The sequence below is a fragment of the Strix aluco genome, chromosome 10, assembly GCF_031877795.1.
Source record: "Strix aluco isolate bStrAlu1 chromosome 10, bStrAlu1.hap1, whole genome shotgun sequence".
Taxonomy (NCBI): Eukaryota; Metazoa; Chordata; class Aves; order Strigiformes; family Strigidae; genus Strix; species Strix aluco.
In genome coordinates, this window is record NC_133940.1 from 18,048,650 (window position 1) to 18,073,693 (window position 25,044).

General features: G+C 53.5%; 3 protein-coding genes across 5 annotated transcripts in view; all 3 read left to right on the forward strand.

Annotated features, from left to right (window-relative positions):
• Window positions 1–15,930, forward strand: part of HDAC8 (histone deacetylase 8) — a 43,786-nt gene extending 27,856 nt beyond the window's left edge. For all 3 annotated transcript variants that reach the window (XM_074835543.1, XM_074835541.1, XM_074835542.1), the window contains 2 exons: window positions 8,414–8,519; window positions 15,383–15,930. In XM_074835543.1, coding sequence (XP_074691644.1) covers window positions 8,414–8,519; window positions 15,383–15,405 — 129 coding nt within the window. In that variant the 3' untranslated portion in view covers window positions 15,406–15,930. The remainder of the gene's footprint in view (window positions 1–8,413; window positions 8,520–15,382) is intronic.
• A 1,502-nt stretch (window positions 15,931–17,432) lies between these two features.
• CITED1 (Cbp/p300 interacting transactivator with Glu/Asp rich carboxy-terminal domain 1) lies at window positions 17,433–18,619 on the forward strand. The gene is given in 3 exon segments (XM_074834955.1): window positions 17,433–17,513; window positions 17,515–17,684; window positions 17,830–18,619. Coding segments are annotated over 3 exon segments (699 nt in total). The 3' UTR covers window positions 18,278–18,619.
• On the forward strand, window positions 18,605–23,776 carry RPS4X (ribosomal protein S4 X-linked; the record flags this gene model as incomplete). Its single annotated transcript, XM_074834956.1, has 7 exons — window positions 18,605–19,525; window positions 19,716–19,793; window positions 20,247–20,427; window positions 20,851–20,948; window positions 22,072–22,243; window positions 22,831–22,988; window positions 23,618–23,776. Coding segments are annotated over 7 exons (1,710 nt in total), but the record flags the coding sequence as incomplete, so codon positions are not given.
• Window positions 23,777–25,044: the final 1,268 nt, after the last annotated feature.

Below are 25,044 nucleotides of genomic sequence, written 5' to 3' on the forward strand. Positions count from 1 at the left end.
AAAATGTGGTAGGGTTTTTCTGTGTGAGAGGATTGCTAAAAGATACCTGTGAGGGGGGTATATTGGGCTAGTAACAGTTACCAGGATGTTCACTTTAAAAAGTAAATAAATTAGAAAATTGCCTGGCTCATGAAAACTGGACGTGGGAAAAAATAATTACTTTTAGATACCAAAACTCTCTTTTCAAAGTAAACTGGCACCCGGTACAGGAACATTCCCTTTTGTTTATGCTCAAGGGCTTTATCTGGTTTGAGATAATGAAAGCAGTTGGGCTTCCACCACTTCCTTTAGGAAAATTTCCACTTTCAAAAAGATTTCCGTCACAGGAAATGCTCAGATTTTCTGGTTGATTCTCTCAGTTTGGTTTTGTCCCAGTATCCCCAGTGCCACCAGGCTGTTCTTACCCAACTCTTAGGGCTTAGACCTCCCAGATGGAGATTCCAGCAGCTCCTCTTGCAGTGTAAAAATTTGGTTCTTCCCATCCTTTCTTCCTTGGTAAAGTCTTTCTGGCTGACTTTCATTCTCATTGGAAACTGCATCTTTGGGTTTATAGCTTAAGTCTTTTTTATACTTTGAGATAAAATGGGAAACAGTGCAGGTGTACAACAAACCTGGGAGTGATTTCTCCAGCTGATTTGCGCTTGGTTGCTTGACAGTGGTTTGGGTCAGTGCCTGAATGTCTCTTAGAAGAGAAGAAAGTTGACTTTGGGGTTGCTGTTAATGCTGTCTCTGAGGTAGAGACAAATGCAACAATTTCTGGTTACTTGGTCCCATGTTCGGCTGAGGGTGTCTGACAGAATGGCTCTGTAATAAGATTACAGCAGCAATAAACACCTCCTTTGACATGGTTTCTGAAGACCACTCCAGCTTGGAGAGGAGAAGAATTATTTTCAAAGAGTGGAAAACTCTGTTGAAGCTCAGCTGCAAAGTCCCCTCTTGATCCAGTCTAGATTTGGGACTTAAGTAAATGCAAGTTCCTTTTAACATGGCAACACTGCCATGGGCAGGAGGCAGGAACCTTGCTGCAGTCGGACAGCTGCAGGCGATCTGTAGTAAAGCTGACATCCTTCTTATTGTTTGTCCTGTTTTCCATGAGATCAGAAGCCATGGCCAATCCCCAGCAGTTGTAGGCTTGTCTTTGCTGCTGCTAATGTTGTCTTTTAATTTGGATGCTGTCCACAGCTGGCTTCTCTCCACACAGACCAAACTGCCTGGTCCTGCTCTTGGGCTTTCAACTGAGGCTGCAGCCTGGTGGGTGGCTGCTTTACTCAAACCAGTAACTCTTCCTTGTGTCCATGGTCCTCCAAGGTCTTGTCACTTGTGGAGGAAGAACAGTCAACTGGAAATATTGCCAGCTGGATCTATTTACTCGTCAGTGGGAAATTAATAAATAGCTGAGGCTGATAAACCAGTGAAGCTGTAAAAAGACTGGTCTTTGTGTTGGATGTGATGGTTAGAGCTTGGGACCAGGAAGGGCCAGCTGGGAAAATGCTATTACTTGCTCGTTTGCAGGGGGCATGTGCAGCCTGAGCATGTGAAAGCCAGTGTGTGTCTTCTTCCCAACTCTTGTCGTAGCAACTCCAACCTCCACCTCTGTTGTGTTCCAGCCTTTGTGTGTATTAATCTGTGCCTGATGAATCTGTTCCCCTTGACATGGGAATCCCAGTTGACAAAACTTGGGAGAGTTCCTGCCAGGTACCTGTGTACCATCAACATTGGGGATTCCTGTGGTTCAGCAGTTCAACACATTGCTCTGTCTTCTGGTGAGGGATGGATGGCACAGGCTTTGGTGTGCATGAGAGCAGGAGTTTGAGATCTACCAGCCTCTCACCCTTGAGTGGATTTGCAAGTCCTGTCTTGAGGCCAGTGTGTGACAGCTCGTACTGGATCATGTGGTGCTTCTTCCCAGGGAAAGAGTGTTCCTCCAGGGCAGAGGAACTCCTGGTTCTCAGGAGCACTGAAACAAGTCTGATTTCTGGTGAAAGCTGTGATGTACGTACAGGTACCAGTCTCTCCTGGAAGTCTGTTGCTGAACTCTGCCTTTGGGACAGGGCACCATCAGAAATATCCATGTACAATGGCATGTGCACATAGGTCCTTAGCAGAGAGAGGTGCCTCTGTAATAAGGCAACTACAAGAAATGCTGGTGCTTGAGGTCTGGGGAGAGATCACTGCAGAGAGTGCACTGAGAGCAGGCTGATGTAGCTCCCTGTGCAGATGCTGATGAGGAAAAAAATCTCAGGCTTGGCTTCCTGAGACCTTTATGCTGTTTGAGGGCATAAAAACCTGGCTTCTTGTGCCACCGCTTGCCAACCTCCTCACAATGAAGAGCTGCATATGAGCATGGCCCTACATGCTTAACATCCTGGTGACAATGGTAGAGGTTTGGTTTGGGGCTCTTAACTCTGAGATGCCATGGGAGTGCTTGTCTGGGTGTTTGGTGGGTGGCTACATGGAGAAGTCAAATTTCATCAAGCAATATAGTGCCCAGGATGTTGGTGTCCTCCACCACCCCTCGAGGGTGTCTGTGTTGTGCAGTGTGTCTGGAGCCCTCCTCCTGCCTGGCTGCTTTTCAGCTTGGATGTGGGGATGGCTGCATGTCCTCTGGCTTCCTCTGAAGCAAGTCAAGTCTTGGCTCTGTTTAAAAAGCATCAGAATGAACCAGGAAAACCTTGTGTAAACAAAAGCAAGCTTTATCCCCCTCCACATCCATAAAATGGGCTGTTGCCCTGTGGAGGGTTTGAACAAAGTTAGGATGAGGCTTCCATTTTCCACCTTTACCAAGGGAAAAGGCTCCCAGCCATTGGGCAGGTTCACTGATGGGTGCAGGCAGGGTGTGCAGTTCAGTGTCTCTACCAGCTGCCTCGGGTACAGATGTGAATGTACACACCAGCTCACTGAGCGCTCTGGGAAGCAACTTGCTGCTCTTGAATTCTTGTGCTTTCTATGAGAGGACCTGAATCTGTTAAAGTCAAAAGGCTCTTTGCAAGTTGCCTGTAGAAGGGATGAGGCAGCTTGGGAGTTGACGTCCAAAGTCATCAAGGACCTTTTGCTCTCTGGCTTCTCTTCATGCTTTGCTTTGCAACAAAGCCGTCTGGAAGACCAGTCTTTGCTGGTCACAGTTGTCAGAGCAGAAGACAGTAACATGGTCAACAGCAAATATGGTTTTTGGAGGACACGGTTTGGAATAATACTTGTACACCATCCTTGGGAGATGTAGCCCATCTTGCTCTACCATTTACTGAGCTTAAAATATACTTTCTATCTTTTCTAGCAGGCTCATCTTGCATCAGAGCCTGACAGAGAGCAGTCAGATGCCTGGCAGTGTTTTGCCATTGCCTTATTCCAGAGCCTGGATGAGGCACGTTCCCATGTGATGTTCACATCTGGATTTTTGACTTGCAAGTTAGTTGAAACCTTAAGGACCTCAGATTTCCAGGGAAATGAGTGTCTTACTATGTATTAAATATGTGGCCCTTCACTTTGATGGGAATTACTCTGTTCCCTTCTCTCACCCCATGAGTCGTTGCATTTGGAGAAGGCTTTTTTTCCCACTTAGATGGAACTAGTCAAAGGTAACTCACCTTGCTACTAGTGTAAGTTCTAGGCTAGCACTTTGTGGGGACAGCCTGTTTCTCTGTGATTAAGACAGAGATGTCCTCATCTTGCATTAATGCTTCAGAGCTTCCTAACAGAAATTCCCGGAGAAGCTACAGCTGACTGTTTTTGCATATTTTTAGAGTCCTTCTTATCAGTATATTTTACCCTCTATAATCTTTTCATGACATGCTCCAGGCTGCCTGCATTGTGCTGTTGGGATGGTTTGGCATATTTAAGGTAAATTGGTGGAAGCAGATTTGGCAGAGGGAAAAGTCATGAAGGGAGGAGAATTGGCTTGGAGGCCAGTGGGTATGAAGTATTTACACAGCTATGAGATAATCTGAAGGGGAAACAGCATGTGCTTTCTGTGTATGTCTATGTATGTATTTGTGCACACACATGGCTGACATCATTTTGTCAGACTCACGGGTATTTTTTTCTGCTACTTCTGGCAAAGAACCAGTAATGGTTTAATACCTTATCAGCGCCTATGCATAGAAACAAAGGTTGGTACTTCCTGATTTTGTGTTTTGTTTGCTTTAAATAGGAATTCCCATTCTGATTAACATGAAACCTGGAAACTGAGCTGTCAGAGTAGTCAGCTTTTTGAGATCAGTGCAGAGTTCCTGACTGTGAGCGGCTTGAAGGCAGTCCAGGCACTGTTTTCCTGCTGTACAACCCCAGGGCTCTGCTCAGCTCCTCAAGGAAACTTGTGAGTGCATGGCCTGGGACAGATCATTGCTGAAGCACCTTGCTGTGAAGTGGCTAGGTTGTGCTGCTCTTAATGTGCTTCTCTCCATCAGCCAGGTTTGGCAGATTTTTTTTCAGTGATGACGGGCCAAATTCTACTCAGTTATATTCAGCACTTTGCTTCTCTTCCAGCATGAAGGGGTTTGGGGATGTTCTTAACAGCTCCAGGTCTTGGAATCAAGTTACTATGAAAGAAAGTCAACATTCAGAATCACAGAGGTCTTCTGTTCATTCTTTTTTTCATGAGTTTGTAGAGAAGGGTTTGAAAACAAGACAGCTGTGGCCTTGAGATCTAGAAAGCATTTGACTGAACAGCAGTGTAATGGCATTTAAATAGTGTTAGGATGTCTGGAAGGACTGACATACAGTTTCTTTGAACATCCAGTGATGATGGTGCAGTGGGTCATGGTCCCCCTGCAGCAGTGTCCACCAGTTTGTACTAAAATCGGGGACAAAATTTAGACTTTTATAAGATGCCTAGTTTTTTGCTATTTGCATAGTACTTGTCAGATCTGGCATTATTCAATAGAAAATATCCTTCCTCTTTAAGAACATTATTGGTTTTGCCTTTTTTTTATTATTTCTCCTCTTTGCCTTTTCCTTTCTTTTTGTCACCCTTTTTCCTGGCCTCTATACCTACTATTTTCTTCCTCCAGCACTTCTTTCCCTGCAGTCATTCCACATTCTCATCTCCTGAACCATTACTCCTACCCTCTTTCAGACCACCAAAGCACTCAACAGTTGTGCTACTACAGTGGGCACTGCTCCTTTGTCTGGGACACCCCGCTGATGGCAGGGAAGACATTTGCAGTCCCAGGTATGCTTCCCTCTGGTTTAAACTTCAGCTCCTTTTGGCCTGCTCAGGACTTTAGGATTGTGCATCGAACATTTGTGATTCTCTCAGTTTTGGCATGCCTGAGTTTTAAAAGGGAGTGGTTGTGAGTTTCCAGGTGAGCTGCTGATTAAGGAAAGGATTTTCAGCTTTCCTTGTGAGTCTTGGTTCTCAACACTTTTTTTCATCCCTGTAAATGACAGGTTTTTTTTCAGGGATGAAAAAGATATATTTTCCCCTGCTACAAATAAATGGATGAGTGAGTAGTGTAGGCATTTTGTTGCTGAAGCTTGAGCTTGCCTGCTTGTAACATCCTCGTTGTTCTGAGAGATGAAGAAGCAGAATGAGTTTTTTCTGAAGCACTGAAAACCAGCTCTTGAATCCCCTCCAGGCTGCAAGAGAGTGGATACAAGGTGCTTGTACAAATGGCTCTTTTGTACTATCTTCAGAAATATTGAGGCTTAAGCCTCCCACCTCAAAAAGAAAATCGCTGTTATTGGGTTTTTTTGGTGGATTTGCCTCTCTGGGTCCCTGTGGTGGGTCAGAACTTAGCCAGTTCCCAGGTGCTGCTTGTTGCTTTTATCAATCAATGACCAGTTGAAAGAATTTCTTTTGTTAGTGCTTACTCAGGTACAAGAAGCACCTCTAGCTTGTGGCAGAGAGAGGTGATCCTGTGCTTACCTGCCTGGCTGTCCTGCTGCCGGCACAAGTAAGCAAAAGTGGGCATGGGGGTCCTGCTGCTGCCCCTGTGACCTGACAGCTTGTGTCTCGGTCTGTGACCTGGGGTGACTGGACATGTATTTTCTCCTGTCACCTGCACAGGAACCTGTGGCAGAGGGGTAGGACCATGTTGAACAGCTGAGGCTGTTTGCTTCAAAGCACCTGCATCAGAGCTCTTGGATAAGCCCGTTCAGGATTTACCAGGCTTGCCCTGATGACCTGCTTTCTGGTGGATGGTGTAAAACCCAGTCAGCCCCAAGCTCTTCTACCTGCCTGCACACAGCAGCCCATCCTGGGTGACTCAGCACATGGAGCTGCTCTACATGATATTAGTTATTTAATATCAAAAGCTTCTCAACTGCCCTAAACCACATCAGTGGAAAAGTCCAGGTATTTTTGCTCTTTGACATAGACTTTGAAAAACAGTTACACAAAACTGCATTGGTGCTCTGTTTCACTTGATGCCACAGAAATCAGAGGATGAGGAAGTGTAAAATGATGCCTTCGTCAGGATTAACTGTGCCTCATTGGAGGTGGTAGACCCATGGTGCATGGTCTGCTGTGCCCCTGCCTGTGTAACCAGGTTGTGCAGCCGAGACCAGTTACAGAGAGGTGTGCATTTTCCATGTGCTCTTTCATGGATGCTGCAGTCAAGATTTTGTATGTGTTTCCTTTTTTTTTCTGCAAATAAGCCAGCTTGCTTGGTTTGTGGAGTCAGGGGGCTTTGCCAGTGGAGCCTGTGTGCTCTGGGAGTAGCTGTCTTCTGTTCACACTACAAGAGCAAACTCAAACCAGACTAGAGGCACCAGATCTCAGTGAGGGCTTCCCATAACATGTTGGCTGCTTCTGCTGTGGCCCTTTTCAGTCTTTCTAAGCAGGAAGAATGCCAGTGTTCTCCCCTCTTGTCAGTATTTCAGCAGGGGCTTTCCAAAGCAATCTCTGGGCAGAGGTGAAGGAAAATGTTTAGCTATAAAGGAGATTACTTAAGCGAAATGTGAAAATAGTCTGCCTGGAAAATAGTGCGGAGAAGCTCAGAAGAAAGAGGGCTAGCCTGCTAGTTGGCTAAGCACATGCTCCCATGATACAGCTGGGTAGGGCTCCCATTCAGGCTGGCCCTGGGTCCGTCTCTGACCTGAATAGTCATGGTAATTTTTTAATGAGCTAAGAGCAGCCACAATATACTGCAGCTTCCTGCTGCTCCACGTTGGTTTGGGGGACAGGTGGGATCTCATTCTCACAATGTTGAAAGTATAGATCAAAACCCTGACTCACTAAAAAGGAATTATTTTTTTTTTCTGTTTTTTAAATCATCTGGCTGGGGCTACAGTGACCAAGCACTGCACAAATGAGCTAGTGCAGCTGTCAAAATCTGTCTTTTACTCCCTTTCCAGTGGAGTATTGTGTTGGCCCACAAAAAAGTCTGGCAGGCAGCAGGGCAGGCGGCGTGTTGACAGCTGACCGAGCTGCCTTGCCCATTCTGTGTGGATAGCTGATGCACTTACAGAGTGGGCAGCTCCTTAACGCTGCAGTTCACAGGCTGGTAAACCCAGCATGATTTCAGGTTTGCTTTCAAATGCTGAACTGGAACCTGCAGCATTTAGGAGCCACTTCATTTTCCCCGTCAGTACTGGTATGTTGAGGTCTGCTTGGAGAAGCTCTCGTTGCCCCTCCTAGTGCAGAGATGTCAGTCTTGGGTTGCCAGATCTGCCACCTCTGATCTCACCCTTAAAGAAAAACCCCAGTCCTGTGCATCATTAATCACTTGGGAGACTATAATGCTGTGAATTTCCCTATCTTTGGTACAATAGCTTTAGTCTGGACTAGTTTTCCATGAGATGAAACTCTCCAGGGGTAGCAACAGGACTGTTTGTAACTTCATTTTTGGCTGAATTTTTAACCCTGGTGTGTCTGCTTCTTTGCGCAGTGCTGCATGCTTGTGAAATAAAACAGCTGGCAATAATTGGTGATTCTGTGATGTGGTGTAGAGCCCATGAGCTGCAGACTTTCTTCTTCAGGCTCAGCTGCACACTATTGGAGTAGTCAGCCAGGAAAGACATATTATTAACCTTGAAGCACACTGAATTTTCAACTTCTAGGTGTTTCACAGTCGTGTCAATGCTGCACTCTGCAAGGCAGGGTGAAGAGCTGAAAGGAAGGATATCTGATAGGCAGCATTTGAATTTTGTTCATTAAAAAATCAGGTCTGCAGGTACCCATGTATAAAATGAGTGTCAACGGCTTTCCCAAATAAATCATTGGGATAAACATTTGACTGCTTTTGGCTGCAGCACTGAGCTCTGCTTCCCAAGCCCTTGAACTGGTAGCAGTTGCAAACTTCAGGTGAGCACGGACACTGCAAAAGCACCTCTTTGATGTAGTTAAGCTACATGTGCCCCTCAGATGGAGAAAATGGTTTTGCCTTTTTACAAACAGGTACCCATGGGGTGCCCTCCCTCCAGCCTCAGCCAGCCAGAGACCTCTCTGCTGACTCTCCTCTCCTCTTCCCTGCAGTTCTTCACAGAGTACGGTCCTGATTACGTGCTGGAGATCACACCGAGCTGCAGACCAGACCGCAATGAGCCACAGAGAATTCAGGAAATTCTTAACTCTATCAAAGGTGAGTTGTCCAAGCCAACACTCCTGCTTCAGGCTTACAGTCTCTTTAGAGAGGACTTCAGGAAAGCTCTTTGGAGTCGTTCTCAGTGGCTGGAAATATGAACCACTTTCAGTTGACTGCTCATCGTGTACAATGTCATCTGTCTCCTGCTTCACTTGGGATTTTCAGTGTTAGCACATCAGCTCAGAGCTGTGGGTCCCTGTTAGTGAAAGTTGCCATTACCTTTCCTCGAGCTGGGCGGAGGAGCACGGGACCTTGTCCTTATTAGAATCGTAGAACAGCCCAGGTTGTAAGGGACTTCAGAGATCATCTGGTCCAAGCTTTCACGGGAAGGGGAGCCTAGATGAGATTATCTAGCACCCTGTCCAGTCACATCTTGAAAACCTTTAGCGATGGGGATTCTACCACGTACCTGGGGAGGTTGTTCCAGTGATTGATTGATCTCACTGTAAAAATTTCTTTCTTATAACAAGGTGAAACCTCTCCTGGTGCAGCTCATACCTGTTGCCCCTTGTTTTCTCCATGTGGCTCCTTGTGAAGAGAGAGCCTCTGTGCTGTCTGTAGCTGCCCTTCAAGTACTGGAATACTGTGATGAGGTCCCCCTGAGCCTTCTATTCTCCATGGAGAAGAGACCCAACTCCATCAGCCTTTCCTGATAGGGCAGGTTCTACAGCCCTTTGATCATTTTCATGGCCCTCCTTTGGACCCTGTCCAGTCTGTCCATGTCTTTTTTGATTTGTGGGGACCAGAACTGGACACTACTCCAGGTGCAGCTGACAAAGCACTGAGTAGAGTGGGATGATCCTGTCTCTCTCCCTGCTAGTAATGCCCCTGCAGATGCTGACCAAGATCCTATTTTCTGTCGTTGCTGCAGCGGCGCACTGCTGGATCATGTTCAGCTTGCTGTCCACTGGGCCCCCCAGGTCCCTTTTGGTGAGGCTGCTCCCAGCCACACCAATCCTAGCCTGAACTGGGCTCTTTGGTCCCAGGTGCAGGACCTTGCCCTTGTCTTTGTTAAACTTTAAACTGTTCTTGTTAGCCCACTCTTCCGGCTTGTCCGGGTCTCTCTAAGATGGTTCTCCCTTCTGATGTGTCCACCTCAGCACCCAGTTTGGTGTCATCAGCAAACTTGGGGAGGTTGCTTTCAATCCTATTATGCAGATCGTTTATGAAGATATTGAACAGTGTGAGGCCCAGTATCAATCCCTGGGGGACTCACTTGTGACAGGCTGCCTGTCTGAGTAAAAACCATTGGTCACCACCTTCTGTGTGCTGCCTGTGAGCCAATTCCCTCCCTACCCACTTTGTAGACCACCCACCCAATGTGCATCTTGCCAATTTGTCTGGGAGGAGGCTGTGGGAAACAGTGTCAAATGCTTTGCTTGAAATCCAGGTAAACAATATCCACTGCTGTCCCTGTGTTGACAGAAGATGTTCTTTTGTTGAAGATGACCAGGTCAGCCTGCCATGATTTGCTCTTGCTAAATCCATGCTGGCTTTTCCCAGTCACCTTCTTCATTTCATTTGTAATAGTTTCTCGGAGGACTTGTTCCATGACTTTCCCAAGGTTTGAGATAAAACTGATGTGCCTGTAGGTTTCTGGGTCCTCTTTTGGGCCCTCTCTGTAGATGAGTGTGATAGTTGCCCTCTTCCAGTAATCAGGGATATCCCCTGATCTCCATGATTTTTCAAATATTATAGACAGTGGCCTTGCAACAACATCAGCCACTTCTCTGAACGTAGATTTCTGTGGGCTGAACCTTTGCAAGACGTTACAGACCACCCATCCCTGCTGGTGGGATGACACATGTGTTGTCATAGGTACATGTTCCTGTGATCTGGGGTCCACCTATGCCAGTAAAGACAGAGGTGGGGAAGGTATTGAGAACCTCTGTCTTGTCAGCATTCTTAGTAATTGTTTTCCCTGCCCTTGTTAGCAGTGGGCCTCCCTGGGCTTCTGCTTACTGCTCACATATCTGAAGAACCCATTCTTCGTGTGTTAACTTCGTGATGTTTAATAAAAATGTCACTGAATGCAAGGGTGGTTACTAGAGTCAGGAGGGTACGTAGCTCATTATGGGAAGGTAGGCACAGTAGGTATATCTGTAAATGTACAGTAAATGTGTCTATAAATCTGCATTTCTAAGAGAAGCATGGCAGTTGATTTTATATACTCTTTTCCTGGTATCTCTACTCAGCTTCTTGGATTTGGTGGTTTTGGGGCTTCCCAAGCCAGGCATTGTTGCTGGATGCACATTAGAGATCCACCAAGGAACCTGTCCTCCATTAATTCTATTCCTTCTCCAGTCTTACTTAGACCTTGAGTGTCCACAGTAATGTGTCATGTTTGGCGTGTGGAAAACCACTTTCTTTTCTGTAAAACTTGGTGTTGGGTAATTTCACTGAGTGCCAGCTTGTTCTTGTAAATGAGAAACAGCGAGTAACTAGTTCCTATTCACCTTCCCAATGTCAGTCTGTGATTTCAGAAACCTGTGTTGCACTTCCATCACCATCTCTTTTCCAAGCTGAAGGGCCTTAGTCTGTTTCATCTCTACAAGCAGCACCTCTTCATCTGGGATTAACTGGACCCAGCGGCAGTTTTATAAACCCTCAGAACTTGCTACAGTTCCCAAAGTGGAAAAAAGAAAGATGTCCCAGCTCCTTTTAGGAGAAAAATAGGAGTTTCTAGTTCATTATCTTTTAAGTGCCAGAGTACCTTGCTAATAACAGCATTACACCAAGAACTGAGACTCCTGAGGCCAAGTTGGAAATGTATCAAATCTGTGTGCCACTGAGACTTTCACATCCACTGATTTGGAAGAAGGAAGCAAAGAACAAAGGATTTTAAAAAAAATCAGTTAAAGTCAGCTGTATCTTTACAGGGGACCTATTTTCAGCATCTCACACAGAGATCACACGAGATGGTGGAGCAGGTTGGCATGGCAGCAGTGCCTGGCAAACACCTCTTGGTACAAAGCAGCGGGCACACATCTGCACTGGGCATTGAGAGAATATTGCAGGGTCCACTGTCTTGGTAGGGCTGAAAGCATTTTGTTAGAAAGGGGATCCTGCAAAGTCAAGAGGATATTGCTGCCAGCTCAGCAGAGCATTGTCCTGGAGACAGCCACTGCTGTGGAAATCCATTGTGCAGGGGACAAGGAATTGCTGAGGGGCTTTGAACAACTTCATCTAGTGAAAGATGTCCCTGCCCGTGGCAGGAAGGTTGGACTTAGATGGTCTTCAAAGGTCCCTCCCAACCCAAACCCTTCTGTGATTCTGTGGTTCATTGGATGAGATGAAACGCTTGCTGGATGTGATTGTGGGTGTCATCAGCCTCAGACACATGTGCCCACACAGAGGCTTCCTACAGAGGAGGGCAGCAAATTACAGCTAGACAGAAAGAGCTGGGGGTGTGAGCCCAGATCCCAGCCTGGGTGCAGGGAAGGTTCCATGGCTGGGACTACCCTGTCAATAAGAGAAATCTCGTGGTGGACTGCCTGGAGCTGGGAGTTAACATTTGGATGCAGGAGGACCTGGAGGCTCTATAGGGCTGAATGAGAAGCAGATGCTTCCAGGGGGATATGTTCCAGCTGCTAGATGCATGGTTTTCATTCCGTTTTGTACCACAGTGTCTGAGTTCAGGAGAGGAGAGCTCACATATTTAGCCCTACCCTGCACCACGGCTAGCTTTTTGGTTCCCCAGCCTCTCCAGTCCCCAGCCCAGTTTTGACTCCTAGAAATGCTTCCCAGTTACTGACAGTCCCGTTACCACAGCTTGGTGAGCTACCACTTCCCACGCATTACAAGCCTGACAGATTATTTTACTTTCCTCTGCCTCTTTGGTTTAAATCACCATTTGTTTCATCAAAGTCCAAGTCCTGCATGTTTCTGCCGTAAGCTCATGTCCTCCTCCTGCGTGCAAGTTTGGTTGGAGTTTGTCAGTTAAGAGTGGACTCTGCAATGCAAAAATAGCCCTGGCACAAGTCTTTTCTCTGAGGTAGTGCTTTGCCCTGGAGCAGAATTCCGATCCTTTGCTCCCAAGAGAGCATGGGTGCTCCAACTCAATGGAAGCAACTCAGCAAACAGCAACGTCTTCTAGTGCTTAGAGATGAATAAAAGGCAAGGGCTTAGACTCCACGCTTACTGAAGTGGGCTTATAATATGGCACACTACCAGCCTCACCTGCATCACGTTCAGGCAGTTATCCCCAAGCCTGTGTGAGGAACCGCTGCCTGGGAGGAGGTGCAAACCTGCAGGACGGTCTGTGCCCATCCTTTGGAGAGGGATGACTTTGGTGGGGTCTGTTGAAATGCTTCTTTGGGAACGTTCTATCCACTGCCTGATTGCAACTGCTGCGCTTTGTTACATACAGCTACCCCACTCCTTTTCTCTGCTATGCATGATAATTTTTGTTCCTGTCTTTGTCACGTTGCAAAAGATTAGTCCTTCTCTTCACTGTCATCTGTCAAAGTGCTGCCTGAGACATGAGGCAGTTATAAACCCTGATCCCTACAGATGCTTGACTTATGGGCTCCCAGGGCAATTGCAGCTTAACTAGAGCCCCTCTCTTCTGCTGTCAGACCCCATCAGACTCTCTCAGGAGCAGGAAGGCTTGGAAATTCATGCCCTTCTCAGTGTCCCTTCTTCAACATCAGACCTGGGAGAAGGACCAGGGCCCCCAAGCACTGGGAGCAGGGAGGGGAGAGGAGCAGGGCTCTGCGGGTTGTGCTCTGCCTGGATGACTCCTCTTGCACCCTTGAGTGACGCTTCCAGCTCAGCTCACAGCCACTTCCCCTGGGAACAGAGCACATCTGTGGAGGAGCTGCAATGCCATGGCCACTGCAAGGGCTGGATCTGATGGGAATGTGTGTTTTGTGTCTAGGAAGGCTTCTGTGCTTGTGGAAGGAAATAGATTTAGTAGCCATGGATTTGTAGGGGAGGGAGACAGGCAGGTGGATCCCAGACATCTTTGTCTTCCCTGATAGTATGTCTCATAGGGGACAGCTGTGTGCTTGGGGACCAGCTGGCATGAGCATGGTCTGTGCTCCAGGCAGGCTGCTTGTCTGCTTGGGAAGGGGTTTGAGACCCCAAGTTTGGTCAGCCCTGCGCTCAGTGCTCGCCTAGGCCATGCTGCATCTGTCTTCCCCTGTGGTGGCCAGGATGCCTCCCATGCAGATCCAGACCTGTGGGTGAGCACCCAAATGCTTCCCAGCCAGCGTCACATGCAGGAAGCTCGGGTGCTGGATAGTGGGATTCCCTGTGTCGTGCCACCTGCTGAGAGGAAAACTCATGCCTAGGGGAGAAAGGAGAAACCCTGTTCCTCCCTTCCCAGCCACCACGGAGAGGCTGGTCCAAGAGCCCAGTGCTTTCCAGGACTGGTTTACCCTGCAGTGAGTTTTGCACTGAGCTTTGCAGTGGCAGTGCCAGAGGCAGCAGGAACATGTGGGGCAAGGAGTGTCCATCCCCCTCGGTAGTGAAACAGTGATGGATGGAGCAAGGTGGAACTGCAGCCCCTACCCCGGGCTGTGCAAGGGAATGTGGTACTGCCAGCACTGGGGAACAGGCCTGCTGGGCTTGGGGCAGGGTGCTGGACAGACTGACAGCAGCAGAGCCATGGCTCCTGCTCTTAACTGTTGACTCCCAGTGTGCCTTTGCTGCCTCCTTGGCTGTGCTGGCAGCTGCTGGGCTTTCCATCCCCTCCTGCTCCAGCAACAGTGGCCCCAGCTGCCGTGCCGAGCAGCTAGTGTGAGTGCGGAGCATCCGGTCCCCCAGCACGCAGGGAAAGTCTTTATCGTCTGCCTGGGATGTGAACCACCACGTCTAAAGGGAAATTGTGGGTGGGGAGGCAGCAGGGAGAGGACAGGAACTGCCAACCCAGCCTGCAGGATCTCTTTAGCATGCTTAGCTGCTCCAGAATTGAGGGTCAGCTGCCAAGTGCTTTGCCTGGGGTCCTGCAAAACCCCAGCTACTCTTTTTTCATTTCAGGCCTAACGAGAGACCCTGGTCTGCCTTTGGCAGGAGTGTGTGTAGCATCCCTGGGCTGGCTCCTGTGGCACTGGCATCCCTCCATTGGCCCTTGGGGCAGAGCCAGGGCCGCCTCACTCAGAGCTGTGTAAAGGGCTGGGACTTGCCTGAGAGCAAAGGAAGATGCTTCCCCACCTGATCTCCATGCATTTCCTCAGGAGCTGGGGCAGTCCTCTAGCCAGGCAGGAGACTGAAAGCTGTTGGAGTCCAGGGCAGGCAGCTGGGTGAGCCCTGCCACCTCCTGCCAGCCTTGTTCGATGCCCTTGCCCATCTGCCTTGTCCCTGTCCCCAGGAGGAACTGGGGGCAGCAAGACAGAGCTCAGCAGCCCTTTTCACTCTCTGTCTGCGTTGTGATGTGTTGGTGTTAGAAGCAGAGTAGGAGGGGGTGGGTGGGAGACGCGACACCTGTGGATGCCCTGGGGTGAACAGGCTAGTCCTAGGGAATTGACTTCTCTCCTGACCTGCCCGGGAGGGGAGGAGGAACAGCATCGCTCCAGAGCTGGGAGGGAGGGATCTATGCTGCACACTCCTGGCAGCACATCCAGCCTGGAAGAAGGACAAGGCAGCAGGAAGTGAGTGTGTGCTCCTCCGCTGCTGGCCCATGAATCCCAAACCAGCGATCAGCCTGCAGGAGAGACTCATACGGAAGCAGTGGCAGGGCCTCCCTTTGGTGGTTCCCGAAGTCTGGCTCGGAGGAGGGCAGCAAGTGACTGACGGGGATTCCTGTATCACTGTCTGGTCCATCAGGTGTAGGGGTGGCACCCCTGCGCCTTGCCAGGCCGCTCCGTCAGGCTGAAATATCAGTGGAAATACCTTTTTCTGCCTTCTTTTATTTGCAGGGAATCTGAAGCATGTTGTTTAGCGGAGAAGGAAGGCTCAGGTTTCCGCAAGAGCATTTCCCGTGGGGAAGACGGCGTGTTTATGTGAGCAGCTGGTGAAATTTGTAGCTGTGGGGGAAATTTGGAAGAAATTACTGTTGGTTGGTTGATTTTTTTCTCTTTAAAGAAGAAAAGCTGCTGCACACCACGAGCACCATGGCTCTCCCCAGGCAGGAGTGTGGGCCCTCCAGCCACAGACTTCCAGTGCTGGCAGAGCCTCCCTTGCTCCTTTCCATTTCCTTTTTTAACACCACAGAGTTTATTCTCACAACTGGTTTTAAATGTTTTTTAAGAGAGGGGCTGCTCAGAGCTGTGGACCCTCCCCAGCTGGAACCCAGTGCCACATTGCCTTCCTGGCAGGAGCATGGCCTCTGAGCTGCCCACCCGGGGAGCGGTGCCGAGGGCCAGCTTGGGGCCTGGGGCACAGGCTGTGCCTCTTTCCCACAGAAAGGCACAGCCATTGTGTTTTTAACTGGGAATTTTTTTAAAATAAAGAATTTGAAATACTCCTCCAGCCCTTTCCTTTCTTCCTGCGCCCACCCTGCCTAGCCAGTGCTCTTTTCCACAGCACTTCACGTGTCCCGCGGAGGTCCAGCCAGTGCTGGAAAGCAAAGATCCGCAGTTGCGTTTGCAACGGTCCCTTCCAGCCCCCCTAAGGCAGCACAGACACCGCCCTCTCCCCTGGGGCGATGGGTGGGCTCCTGAAATCCTCTGTGGAGGGGCCAGACCCTGGGGATGCTCTCCAGTGTCCAGGGAGGTGCAGGGCAGGGTGCAGCTCCTCCAGATGCTCCAGCGCCCCATGAGAGCTCCCACTCAGCATCTCAGTGAGGAGGCAGGAACACAAATACCTCCGGCAGATCCCACCTGGGGCAGATCCCTCCTGGTGCCCTGGGCCATGGAGTCCAGCCTCTGCTGCCCTTGTCCCCTCCTTCACCTGGCCCACGGAGCTTTTATTTGTGCTGTTTCTTTTTAAAGAGGTCCAGTCGCCGTGGGAAAGCATATTTCCTGTTGCTTTAATTAGATTACACTGGAATAAATAGCAAGACGAGGGGACTCCCAGCCTGGCCTGGCTTTGTTTTGATTTCTTGTTTTTCACTGCGGATCCAAACAACAGGAAATTCAGCGTGGAGGGAGTTCAGCTGGATGTGGCTCCCATGTCCCTGCAGAGCGACTCCTGACCCCCTCCCTGCTTCCCCCCCCCATGTGCCCCCAGTGCCTGCTGCAGTGGGGTGGGGGGAGACCAGCCTTGTGCAGTGACCACTGGCAGGAGGCTGCTGCTGCCACCGGTGTGAGCAGAGATGTCAGCCCTGAGGGTGGTTCAGCCAGGAGAAAAGAGAGGTGTGAGACGGCAGAGGAACCGGCTGGCTGCCCACTCCGACCCACCTCGAGGCCCCACGTGCGCTGACCCCGCAGCAGGCACTGCCAGCCCTGCGAGCTGTGGGAGCTGCTGCAGGAACACAACCGGGAGAACAAATAAACAACGGGAAACCCTCCGAGTGTCAAACATTGTGGCACTAAAAGGGGTTTAGGTGAGTTGCAGGGAGGGCCGCACCCGGGGATGGGATGGCAGGTTGCCCCCCACAGACAGCTGGGGAAACTGAGGCGCGGGGTAAAGCACCCCCTCCGCCATCTCCATCCACATCCCTGAATGCGGAGAGACAATTGGAGCTCGGCTCAGTGCAAAGGAAGAAAAGTGCAAAAGGTGGGATAAAGGCTCAGGGGGTACCCCCAGTGCCCCCTCAACCAACCCTCTCACACCCAAATCTCGCTCCAGCCCACTGAGAGCACCAGCCCACATCACCTGCACCAGCTCTGGCACCAGCTGAACCCCCTTCTTGCCCCCCCACCCTGGATAGGTGTTACAATTGTGTCCTAGCCTGGACAGGGGAGACATGGGGGGTCCCACCCAAGAGGTTGGGAGGCAGGCGGGAAAAGATGGGGGGTTATACCTGGATGTGGAGGAAGCATGGGAGGTAACCTGGATGGGGTGACTTGGCGGGTCCCAGCCTGAATGGGGAGGACCTGGAGGCACCCAGCCTGGAAGGGGGGGCACGGGTGTCCGGCCGGGGGGGACAGGCAGAACCGGCACCGCCCCCGAGGGCCGTCCCGCCCCGTCCCAGCCCGCCCCGTCTGCTCGCCGGCCCCGCTCCGCTTCGCCTTTCCCCGCGGCCCGGCCGCACCGGGGCCGCTATAAATCCGGCGGCTGCGGCGGCTGCCCGGGCCGTGCGGGGAGCGGAGCCGAGCGGGGAGCGGGGCCGCCCAGGTAAGCGCAGGAGGAGCCGGGGCGCCGCTTCCCGCCCCCTCAGTGGGCGACCCCGCCGGACCCCCTCCGCCCGGGGGGTTGGGGAGGAGGGGGGGCGCGGGCAGCCCGCGCCCCGCTGAGCGCCGCCGTGTCCCCCGCAGATGAGCTCCCGCCGGTTCCCCGCCCGGGGCACGAAGGACCGCGAGGTGGCGGCGACCCTGCGCTACCCCACCGGGGCCGGGGAGCTGCCGGCCGCCGCGGGGGAGGCTCCGCCGGCCCCCGCCGTGCCCTTGGCCCTGCAGGCGGGCCCCCACCTCCTGGCCAGTATGCACCTCCAGAAGCTCAACAGCCAGCACCGCGCCGCGGGGGGAGCCCGGCGCCCGCAGGAGCCCGGCTCGCCGCCCCGCTGGGCCCTGGGGACGCAGCCGCGGGGCGCGGGGAGCCGCCCCCCCCCGGCCGCCGCCCCCGGCGTCATCGACTCGGACCCGGTGGACGAGGAGGTGCTCAGGGCGCTGGTGCTGGAGCTGGGCCTCGACAGGGCGGACGAGCTGCCGGAGCTCTGGCTCGGCCACCACGAGTTCGACTTCCCCGCGGACCTGCCGGCCGGCTGCTGAGGCTGGAGGGCGGAGGGGGGGGGGCGGCGGCTCCCGCCTCGCCCCACCGGGGACCCGCGGGACGGTGCTACTGGGCGCGGGGAGCGCCCCGGCTGCCCCACGGTGGGGGGGGGGGGGACAGGGGGGGGCGAGGGCCGGGGTTGGGGGCGCAGGGAGCGCTCGGAGCCCGGCCGAGCGTGGGAAGGGGCCGCCCCTGGGGCTGGAGGAGGGGTGGGGCTGCGCTGCCCGCCCCCACCGCGTAGCCGCCTCGCTGAGCCGGGCAGGCGGAGAGCTTGAGCTGCTGTCTAATAAAATCTGGAAGGACCCCCCCGGCTGTGCCCCTTTCCCTGTCCAGTTCAGGGTTGGGGGGGGGTAGCAAGGGGGTCCATCTCCGCGGGGGACCCCGTGGGAAGCGGCCCGGGGTGGGAGGAGGGTCTGCCCCCCGCAGCGCCCGTCCTCTTCCCGGCTTTACGGTGGTGCCAGGGGCGCCGTCTGCGCGGTGTCAGCCCCGCGGATGGGATCTCTGTCCCGCCTGCGCCCCGCTGCGGGAGCGATGCTGCGGGGACCCCCCAAGGACCACCTGGTGCGGGGCCGCTCCACTCGGCTGCCTGGTGGGGCGCGGGGTGCCCCGGGGACCCCAGTACCCCGGGGGAACACGCCAGCCTCACCGGGGAGCCCAGCCGAGGGCCGCTGGCCCCCGAGCTGCCTTGGGGAGCGGGCGCTCAGGCCTGGAGCCGAGTTCGGGGGGCTGCGTGGGATCCCGGCTCCACCTCGGGAGGGGCCGTGAGCGAGAGGAGGGCGGTGGCCCGGCACGCGTGTCCCCCTCACCTCCCCGGCTCGGCTCCCAGGGCAGTCGGGGTACCCGCCTGGGGGGGTGGGGGGGATGTGCCGCTGCCGACACCCCCACACCCTCTCCCAAACCTCAGGGGCACAACGTTGGGGGCTCTGCCACAGCACCGGCGACCTCCCCACGACCCCACCCCGTGCCCCCTCGTCACGGACACAGCCGCCCGCTGCCAGAGCGGGGTGTCCCCTTCCCCTCCCCGCCTCGCTGGTGGGGGCTTCCCAGAAACCCTCCTCCCTCACCTCCCGTGGGCAGCACCGAGCCTGTCCCGCGTGGGGGCGCACACCCCCCCGCGACTGCCCTGGCACCGGGCGGCGCTGGACCTCCGGGCCGACAGGGGGCGCCCCACGGCGCGGCCGCCGCTCCCGCCGGATATCCGCGGCAGCCCGGAAGCGGCGGCCCTTTCCCGGCGCAGCGCAGCCATGGTGAGGGCGAGGCGCGGCCGCTGCCCGCCGCCATCCGCCGCCATCCGCCGCCCGCCGCGGGCTGCCACCGCCCCCGCCGCGGCGAGGGGTGTGGGAGGGAGCCCGCCGCCAGGGCCGGGGGGAGGCGGGAGCCCGGGGGGTGGGGCCGGGCCTGGCGGCGGCCGGTAACTCACCCTGTCCCGTCCCGTAGGCCCGCGGCCCCAAGAAGCACCTGAAGCGCGTGGCTGCGCCCAAGCACTGGATGCTGGACAAGCTGACGGGCGTCTTCGTGAGTGCGGGACGGGGACAGGCGGCTTCGCAGCCTTCCCGAGGGCGCGCTGCTCGGGGGGGTGGCGGTGAGCTGGGGCGGTGCAGGGGGGAAGGGGCTGTTAGGGGCTTTACCAGCAGCTTTCGCGTTTTCCCCCCTGTTGGCAAGGGATGGGGCGGTGGGGTGGCTGGCTGCTCTCTTTTAACCTGCTGCTCGCTGTGGTTGGCCTTCGCCGCGTTGGGTCTGTAGGTGGCTGTACTGCGTTGGGGCGGTGTTTTGTGAGGCTGGCGAGATTTGGGGACCTTAACCAGGAAAAGTTACGGGCAGCCTGTCCCTGCCCGCTTGGCAGTCCGGCTGCGCACAGCTGGCCTCGGGTGCTGTTGCGAGAGCTGTTGGGGCGGTCGCGTTCTTCCCCTGCGAACAGTCGATGCTGCTGTTGTGTTTGAGGACCCAGCAGAAAGCTTCTGTTTGTAGGCACCCCGTCCATCGACAGGCCCTCACAAGCTGAGGGAGTGCCTTCCGCTCATCATCTTCCTGCGGAACAGGCTGAAGTATGCCCTGACAGGAGACGAGGTCAAGAAGATCTGCATGCAGCGGTTCATCAAGATAGATGGCAAAGTCCGCACAGACATCACCTACCCTGCAGGCTTCATGGGTGAGCGGGCAGGGCTGGGCCAGACAGCTCCGCTACACTGGCAGATGTTTTGTGACTGATGTTTTGTGAGGTTGGCACAATTTGGGGGGAAAGATGCTTTTCTGGTGGAGTTGATGAAGAAAAGAGAAGTATAAGCAGTTGTTAATTAGTTTGGAGTTATGCACTGTGATGAACACCAAAGCCTGGTGCTGTTCAGCCTAAATTGCTGTTCAGACTTCAGCCTTTGGCAATTTTTGCTAATTGGCACTGTATCATGGTAAAAGATGTGAGTCTGTGGTCAAGAATAAAAGAGGAGATAACGACCTCCTCATTCATCCCTGAAGTGTTGTCAGCAGTCCCTAGCTCTTTTTAAACATGAGCTTGGTGTTGGGTAACATAGCTGATTGATAACAGCTGCTGTTTTATTTCCCTCTCTGAAATCAGATGTCATCAGCATCGAGAAGACAGGCGAGCATTTCCGCTTGGTGTACGATACCAAGGGCCGGTTTGCTGTTCACCGCATCACAGCTGAAGAGGCCAAGGTGAGGGGCGTCAGCTCGGTGTAAGCATGGGCTCATTTGGATTTGGTTGGGATGGTGTTTCCTCTTTGGTATCTCGTGAACGGGAGCCGATGGCTCTCCTTCCTGTGAGCTGAGTCTGTGCCACTCTTGAGAAGATCAGGGACTGCGGGGTTGGGATACGAAGCCTTTGGCAGGGGAAATCTCTTGGTGACATGAGAGCAACTCCCAGATGACTGCAGGTGCACTGTCTGGTGCTTGAAGTGACCGCTGTGGCATGGACTGGGTTACCTTCGTGGAGAGCTGGGGGCTGGCTCTGCTGTGCTGTGGTGAGCCTCAGCGCAAGCTAATGGTGATCAGAAACATGGTACTGCCTGTGCTGTGGTGCCTTGAACTCCTTCCCAAGTTTTTTATGGAAGTGTTTACAAAACTGGCTCTGGGTGTCCGGGAGCAACTCCCGCCCATGTTTCCTTAACCAAAGCATGCTGGCGTGTCTGAGCTGTGAGTCTGTGCTCTCCTTTGCCTGTCCTTCCCAAGGGCAGGCTGAGCAGGCATGCAGTGATGCTGAGGGGAGAGCTGTCTGTGCTGTAGTGAGCCATGTGTATTTGGGGCTTCTCTGCCCCCCCATGACATGCTTCTGCGTCTGGCTACCCCTCTGTGTTAATCTGTGAGTCCCAACGTGGCTCTGAAGGAGTCGGGTGTAGGGGGGTGAAAGGCAGGATGGAAACCAGGGTGCTCTGGAGGAGGGATACAGATCTCTCCTGGATCCTGAAGGCATCCTCTGCTTCCGCTGTGTGACCATGGGTTCATGGCAAAATGAGGAGACTGCCCTGGCATAGCTTTCCTGGGAAAATGCAGCCAGTGTTTGTGGGGAGGCTGAAGCCCAGGGTGGGCAGGTGTTCCCCAAGCAGGGGGTGTTTTCCTGTGGGGCTGTAGCGTGGCCCTGTGGCAGCCCTGCGAGAGGCACTGCTGGGGCAGTGAGCTGGGCAAGTCACTGCCTGGGCTCCTGTGGCAAGCCCTGGAGTGTCTGGGTGTTTGGCTTGGGGTCTGAGGCCTGCTGTGGCCAGCGGCTCTGGGGGTCAAGAGCCCCCTGGCCTGTGGTGCCACTCACTGCCTCAACCTAAGCAGTGTTGGGTTTTGTTTGCAGTACAAGCTGTGCAAGGTGAGGAAGATCTTCGTGGGCACCAAAGGAATCCCTCATCTGGTCACCCATGATGCCCGCACCATCCGCTATCCGGACCCACTCATCAAGGTGAATGATACAGTCCAGATTGACCTGGAGACAGGCAAGATCACAGACTTCATCAAGTTCGACACAGGTAGGTCTTGCATCTTCCCCACCATGGCAGTGTGGAAGTTGAATACAAATGCCAGACATCTTTGCTCTAAAGTAGAGGGGCAACCTTGGGAAAGGGGTTGTTTCCCTGGAGCTGGAGCAGGGGTTCCTCCCCTGTGCTGGCAGTGGGATGCATTTGGCACGGGGACTTCAAGTGATTCCAAGAGCAAGCAGGCAGTGGGTAGAAGCAGCAAGCTGGTGGAGAGGTTGCTTGAGCCCGGCTCTTGTGGGGCCATGAGTAGAGATTCCTGGCTCTTTTCTGTGGGAGGTTTCAGTTGCAGTGCCAGGACAAGTGGTACAGGAACGCCTCTGGTGCTGACAGCCGAGAAGGTGATGGGGAATGTTTGTTACAGGTGTTGGGGCCAGAGAGCTCTTGGCTCTTTGAGGTGTGCCAGGGTTCTGTGGGATGTAGTTGTCACCAGGTGCTCCAGTGGACACTCTGAGGGCCACTGCTGCTCTGTCCCGGCCCTTCTCCAGCAGTGCTTCTCAAAGAGCTCAAGCACAAGGGCTCCAGCACAGCACCTGGTGCCAGCTCTTGTCACACCTGTCTTCCTTCACCTTCCTTCACAGGTAACCTGTGCATGGTGACCGGCGGTGCCAACTTGGGCCGTATTGGGGTGATCACCAACCGGGAGAGACACCCTGGGTCATTCGATGTTGTTCATGTGAAGGATGCCAATGGCAATAGCTTTGCCACCAGGCTCTCCAACATCTTCGTTATTGGCAAAGTAAGCCTGCGCGGGCACAAGGCGGGCAGGTTCTCTCCAGTTGGTGGGGGCTGCTGGGTGAAGCCAAGAGGCGTTGGTGTCTTCTGCAGGCAGCTGCCTTCCCACACAGTGAAGCGCCAGTGCTGGCACCAGTTCTGTCTCTGCTCCCTGGGGTTCTGCCTGCTCTGGGCTGACCACTCTTGGGAAGGGGAAGCACCCGTAAATTTAGGAATGGGGACATTTTCAAGAAGCAGTCCTGTGGTTTTTTAAACCACCTGGGAGTTGGGAGCTGAGCAGTGCTCGGTGTGCAGCTCTTGATGTGACCTGGGCAGCTGCTCTGAGAGTGCGCTCCCCCTGCAATGCCTCTGCTGTCTCGCCATCCCCAACGGCCTCTTTTGTCCAGGTTGGAAAGGGGTGATGCTTTGCTTTTGGCTGAAGTTCATTCTTGATGGCCATACCCAAAAGAGGCAGATGAAGGCCTGTACACCTTCGGCACCTTCCTAACGGGCTTCTGCTCCAATGCCACGATGGTGTTTACATGGCCCAGTGTGGGCAGGGGTTGGCTTCTGCTGCTTTTCCCCCCTGAGAGGGAGAGCTCTGCCCCTGTCCAGGTTTCCTGATGTGTGGTGGTTGCTTCTCCCTTGCTGCAGGGCAACAAGCCGTGGATCTCCCTGCCCCGTGGGAAGGGCATCCGCCTCACCATTGCTGAAGAGAGAGACAAGAGATTGGCAGCCAAGCAGAGCAGCGGGTGAACTCCGGTTCAGGCTGGCAGTGCTCCTCTCGGTATATTAATTAAACCGTTTACCAAATGGTTGTGTGACTGGCTGGGGCGAGCATCCCAGGGCTGGGGGGTGCTGTGCTGTACCAGTGCGAGGCCACGCTCTGCTCTCTGTCAGGGCCTGCTGATCTGGGGAGACTCCTGGCAACCTGAGCAACTGCCAGAGCCATCTTCCAGAAGGGCAAGGAGGAGCAGTGGGGCTGCCTGGGGTGGGAGCTGCAATAATGGCTGTGGCCGAAGGATGGGGGTCCTGGTGGCTCTGGAGCTAAGGGAGCTCAGCCCTGCGGCTCTGGGAGTGTGCACCCGGGGCCCTGCGCATGGTGGAGCAGCAGGGTCTGGCCCTTGGCTGTGCTGGATGTGATGCAAAGGAAAAAGTGCTTCATTTTCCCTTTCCCACTTCAGCACCCCTCCTTGGGCACTGAGCCTCCCATTCCATGCCCTTGTAAGCTCCTTTGGCTTTGGCAGCTCCTGGTCCCTCAACATAGCTGAGGGTAGCTCAGAGAACTTCTCTTTGCAGCACAGCTCAGAGACATGAGAGCCCGGGGAAAACATAGCGGCTGGTCTGTGTCCCTGTAGCACATTGTGAGTCTATTTCTTGCTCTCTTATTCCTGTTCCCTGCTCCTTATTTCAAACTCCTCCCTCTCTGTCCTGTAACCTGTTGCTATTTTTTCCTTTCTCCATTTCATTGTCTTGCTCCTTGTCCCTGTTTTTTAGGTCCCCTCTCTGCCCCCTGGCCTGTTGCTGGTTTTTTTTTCTTTCCCCATCTTGGTTCATCTGGCTCCCTGTCCATCTTTTTTCATTCCTCCCTCTCTGCTGCATTGCTTCACTTCTTTCCTTTCACCCTCCCTCTCTGTCCATCTCGTTGTCCCCATTTTTAAACTCTTCTTCTCTATCCTGTAGCCTGCTGCTGTTTTTTCTTTTTCCATCTCTCTTGATCCAGCTCCCTGCCCCTGTTTTTCTCCTCCCTCTCTGTAGTGCTGCCCATACCAGTTTTTTTCTGCATCTCCATCCTGCTCCCTGTTGTCAGTCTCTGTTCTGCTCCCTCTCCCTTCTTTTGCTGCTTCTCGTCCTCCCGCCTCTTTCTCCACCTCTGTCAGGCTCCCTGTCCCCATCTTTTTCTCGCCGTCCCGTGCCCTGCCTCATGCTTTCCGATGCCCCCCCGGCTCCCTCTTTTCTCTCATACTGCCCTGCACTCTGCCCTTCATTTTTGGCGGGCTCCGCCTCTGCCACCGCCCTCGGGCCGGCGCTTCCGGTCCGCCATGTTGTGCCCCAGGCCGTGCCGGGAGCTGTAGTTTTGG